Consider the following 5000-nt stretch of genomic DNA (forward strand, 5'->3'; position numbering starts at 1 on the left):
TCTCATAGCGGCCAACCTCTGGCCTTGGGGCCAAGCGTGTGTGTGTGTGAGCTTAAAGGAGAAGAGGAGAAGAGAGGGGAGGAGAGGGGGAGAGAGGAGAGAAAAGAGGAGAAGGGGATCAGAGAAGTGCTGCAGTGGAGCTACTGGGTGTCTAGGTGTCTGGGAGGGACGTGTCAGTGGGAAAATGTCAGAGGATAATGTGTGATCACCGGGCCTGTCACTGGAAGGTCACCTTGCCCCTCCCCGCTTAGGGGGACGCGGACACCCACCCACCGGCCCCCAGGGGAGCTGCCATGGTGGGGTGGAGGAGCAGGGGCCACAGGGGCCAGAGAGAGAGTGGAAATGTCACAGCACCACAGCCCTGCTAACACCTACAGAATGGACTGCAGCACTGTCTCACGCGCTCGCACACACGCGCTCGCACACACACACACACACACATACACACACACACACACACACACACACACACACACACACACCACACCTACACACACACACACATGCAATCGCTCTCACGCACACACACACACACACACACACTCACTCACACAGTCTCTGTCTCTCTCTCTCTGTCATAGCTATGCACAAACACTGACTCTATTGCAGGTCCTCTGATATCACACCCTCACACAGATACACGCAGGCACACATGCACTCTCTCTCTCTCTCTCTCACACACACAAACACACACACACACACAAACACATATTCAAGTACACGTCATCTGACATCATATCACATACATACAGACACAGACACACACATACATGCACACACACACAAACACATACAAGCACTCATGCAGTCTGGCACACACCCTCCCACATTGCACTAGACTCTCACACAGTGTCCTCTGCCCTTTCATGCTTGGCTCACGTGATTATACACTCTCACGTACAACGGTGTTGTCGTGTAAGGAGTGTGACTTTGTCTATGGTGTGAGCAGAGGTTCTGTTGTATTGCTTGAGTTGTGCCACCAGAAACATTCATAGTGAGGTCTGTGAAAAGCAGGCTTGTTTACTACTAAGAGTTTCACATCCTTACAAAATAGATGATGACCTTGTTTTCATCTGTGTCCCTTTTGTGTGTGTACAGAGAGCAGTGACTACAGCGAAGTTCTCCCAGACTCTTTCCCCTCGGCCCCTGCGGAACCGCTGCCAGAGTTCCAGGTGGAACCGGAGGACGCGTTCATCGTGAAGAACCGGCCGGTGAAGCTGTCCTGCAAGGCGGCTCCCGCCACTCAGATCTACTTCAAGTGCAACGGCGAGTGGGTCAACCAGAATGACCACGTCACCAAGGAGAGCCTGGACCAGATGACTGGTATGGCAGCATAATAATAATAATAATAATAATAATACATTTTATTTATATTGCGCTTTACATCAAATCAATGATCTCAAAGTGCTACAATGCATACACACACACACACACACACACACACACACACACACACACAAAGGATAAAAGTAACATCATGGAGGAATTTAAAACTAGCATATAAAATTAAGCTAAAACCAGCATATAAACAGATAAAAGTATTTTAGTTAAAGGCTTTTCTAAAAAGATGTGTCTTTAGGCCTTTCTCAAAAGAATCCACAGTCTGTGGTGCCCTTAGATGGTCAGGGAGAGCATTCCACTGACTGGGTGCAGCAGAGCTGAAAGCTCGGTCGCTCATAGTCCTAAGTTTTGTTCTTTTTTGCTGGCTGAAATATTCAGACCGTAGATGACTTTCTCATCCTCTCAAACACACACACACACACACACACACACACACATTTGAGTCCACCATGACACCACACACCACACATTTGACAGTCATGGGTACATAAGAAATTACCCACGCCACACAGCAAGACTGCCTGTCACAGCTGATATGGAGCAGAATTTTGCCAGCTGTTTAGATTTTCTTTTTAATAGTTCTGCCAGTCATAGCCCACTGATAATTTGTGGATTATCAAGAGCTGCCAAATATCAATGCTATGAACTTATAGCCCATCACCATCACATTTTATCATGAAAGGCTATGCCCATATAGAGATCATATCACATCTCAAGGACTAGTGCCTCCTTAATGTCTCTATCCAATAACACAACACCAGGGGTGTTAGGGTGTAATGTATGTTACAAAATGCAGTACATCATCTGAGCCATTGAACCAATCTGATAATACGCATACGGAGTGTTTTTTTCATAAGCATATTTTTTGAGAACTGGTAATAAGATTGACAATATGGTCATGGCTTGCAGTGTAGAGTTTTGTACATATTACAACCATTTACTGTGTTGGTCAGTTAGGATGCATTATGCAGGGTGGATGGTGAGTTTCAGGGTACTATAATGCTAAGTTGCTGTATATTTGGTTGGCAGCACCTGCAGTCTGGCCTTAAAAGTGAAATAGAAAATGTCCTCCCCTATACTGCAGCATTTCTGTACATAGCATGAGAGGCAGAGTGGATGGCATGCCAATTCCCTGCATTCCCAGTACACGCAAACGCACACACACACACACACACACACACACACACATACATACACACACACACACACACAGACAAGCAAACACAAACGCACACACCTGATGTCATTGTGCTCAAATTTCTTGCAGCTGAATCCTTGCCATGGGGATATCCCTCCCAGTTCCCACGCATGAGTCATTTGTCTTAATTGCTTCAGAGTAGATTATAGCCACATAGGAACACGGTTATGTAATTCATAAACAAAATAAATAAAGTCGCACATGAAGCACAGTTAATGACGATCCTTCTCTACGTGTGTGTGTGTGTGTGTGTATGTGTGTGTGTGTGTGTGTGTCTGTGTGTGTGTGTGTGTGTGTGTGTGTGTGTTATTCAGGCCTGGTGATGCGCGAGGTGGATATCTCAGTGTCGAGGACCCAGGTGGAGGAGCTGTTTGGCCTGGAGGACTACTGGTGCCAGTGTGTGGCCTGGAGCTCCGCAGGCACCACCAAGAGCCGCCGCGCCTACGTCCGCATCGCATGTGAGTGTGTGTGTGTGTAGGTGTGTGTGTGTGTGTGCGTGCGTGCGTGCGTGTTTGTGAGAGAGAGAGAGTGAGAGTGAAAGAGAGAGAGAGGCAGAGAGAAAGTGTGTGTGCACATGTGTGTGGGTGCTAGTGTTGTCACACAACAGACTCACAATGTCATGCACATTTAAATCTAGAGTTAATGTTCCGTATCCGTTTCCGCTCTCTCTCTCTCTTTCTCTCTCTGTCTGTCTCTCTCTCTCTCTCTCTCTCTCTCTCTCTCTCTCTCTCTCTCTCCATGTCCCCTCTCCCTCCTCTCTTATTCCCTACTGTCTGTGTGCAGACCTCCGTAAAAACTTTGAGCAGGAGCCTTTGGGCCGAGAGGTGCGCTTAGACCAGGAGGTGCTTCTGCAGTGTCGCCCCCCAGAGGGCATTCCCCCTGCCGAGGTACGAGTCACACACACACGCCCACACTCATACACACAAGCACACACACACATGCAAACCCACACACACACACACACTCACACACACACCTACCCCCACACACACAGACTGCGACATCCTCCTATGTGTGTTGTCGGCTGGAGAGCCAAAGCTGCGCTCAGTTGAGCTCTGTGTTGTGCGGGGCGCTAATGACCAGAATGAATGGTCCCAGAAGCCTGTGCGGTTAATGGAGCCATATGCTCCAAGTCCAAGGAGAGAGAGGACAAATAAGTACGGGGAGGAAGATGCTCTTATCTAAAGTTTTTTTACAAAGTAGTATGTAGAGTTAGGATGGAGCCTAGAACTTTGGAGTTGTGTAGCATCGTGAATTGATATTGTAGCATTGAGATAGTATGCTTGATGTCGTTTTTAGGGGGTAGTTAACATCAGAGCCTTTCATTTTTTAATTCTATTTGAGATAGCATTGTAGCAATAAGATGGCATTGAGACACTGTGCTAAAGATTGCGCGAGTTTTTAGGTGGGTAATTTACCAGAGTTCTGTCCTGGTTTGCAGGTGGACTGGTTGAAGAATGAGGAACTGATTGACCCGTCGCAGGACTCGAACTTCCTGATGACCGTTGACCATGACCTCATCATCAAGCAAGCGCGCCTGTCTGACACATCCAACTACACCTGCGTGGCACGGAACGTGGTTGCTAAGCGACGCAGCAGCACTGCCACCCTCATTGTTTACGGTAATCAATCTCGCGCAGGTGCGCACAAAATCAAACGTCCATCCTGCGGGCAAACTCGTGCGAAGCCACCAATCACAAGTCCCCAGGAACAGTCACAGTAATTTCACATGAAATGTCTGGTCTGTACATGACTGTGGCAGCACCTGTCATGAAGTAGATCTCAATCAAAGCAGTCAGGAACAGCTTACCCACTGGCCAGACACAAATCTCGCAGTCATGCTGTCATCACTAGTGACAGTGTGTGTGTGTGTGTGTGCGTGTGTGTGTGTGTGTGTGTGTGTGCGTGCGTGCATGTACGTGTACGTGTCTGTGTGTGTGCATGTACGTGTGTGTGTGTGTATGTGTGTGCATGTATGTGTGTGTGTGTGTGTGTGTGTGTGTGTGTGTGTGTGTGTGTGTGCACTTTTGTGACTTTCTTCCCCTCCTGCTGTCTCCGTGTCTCAGTGAGTGGCGGCTGGTCCTCCTGGACGGAGTGGTCAGAGTGCAACGCCAAGTGCGGGCGGGGCTGGCAGAGACGGACACGCAGCTGCACCAATCCGGCGCCGCTCAACGGAGGGGCCGTCTGCGAGGGCCCGTCCTTCCAACGAGTCACCTGCACCACTCTCTGTCCAGGTGAGAGACAGAGGACAAACAAGCATACACACACATATCAACGACATCATCCCTTACCTGAACAACATGGCCAAGCCATGCAGAGAGAGAGCGAGAGAGAGAGAGAGAGAGAGAGAGAGAGAGAGAGAGAGGGAGAGAGAGAGAAAACGATGTCCAGCTGGTTGTATGACTTGCTTCAGTTCCACGTGGATGCGTTTTTGCATTTGCTTCAACTCATTACTGCGGCA

The 5000-nt window shown here is 48.6% G+C and overlaps 1 protein-coding gene across 1 annotated transcript in view; it reads left to right on the top strand.

The window, feature by feature from the left end:
- The window catches only part of unc5b (unc-5 netrin receptor B), a 61075-nt gene that overhangs the window by 40495 nt on the left and 15580 nt on the right, over nt 1-5000 (top strand). Inside the window, exons 2-6 of the mRNA XM_062519915.1 lie at nt 1099-1323; nt 2854-2997; nt 3323-3426; nt 3981-4161; nt 4606-4773. Of these exons, the coding sequence (XP_062375899.1) occupies nt 1099-1323; nt 2854-2997; nt 3323-3426; nt 3981-4161; nt 4606-4773 (822 nt within the window). The remainder of the gene's footprint in view (nt 1-1098; nt 1324-2853; nt 2998-3322; nt 3427-3980; nt 4162-4605; nt 4774-5000) is intronic.

Source organism: Sardina pilchardus, chromosome 18 (assembly GCF_963854185.1).
Source record: "Sardina pilchardus chromosome 18, fSarPil1.1, whole genome shotgun sequence".
NCBI lineage: Eukaryota > Metazoa > Chordata > Actinopteri > Clupeiformes > Clupeidae > Sardina > Sardina pilchardus.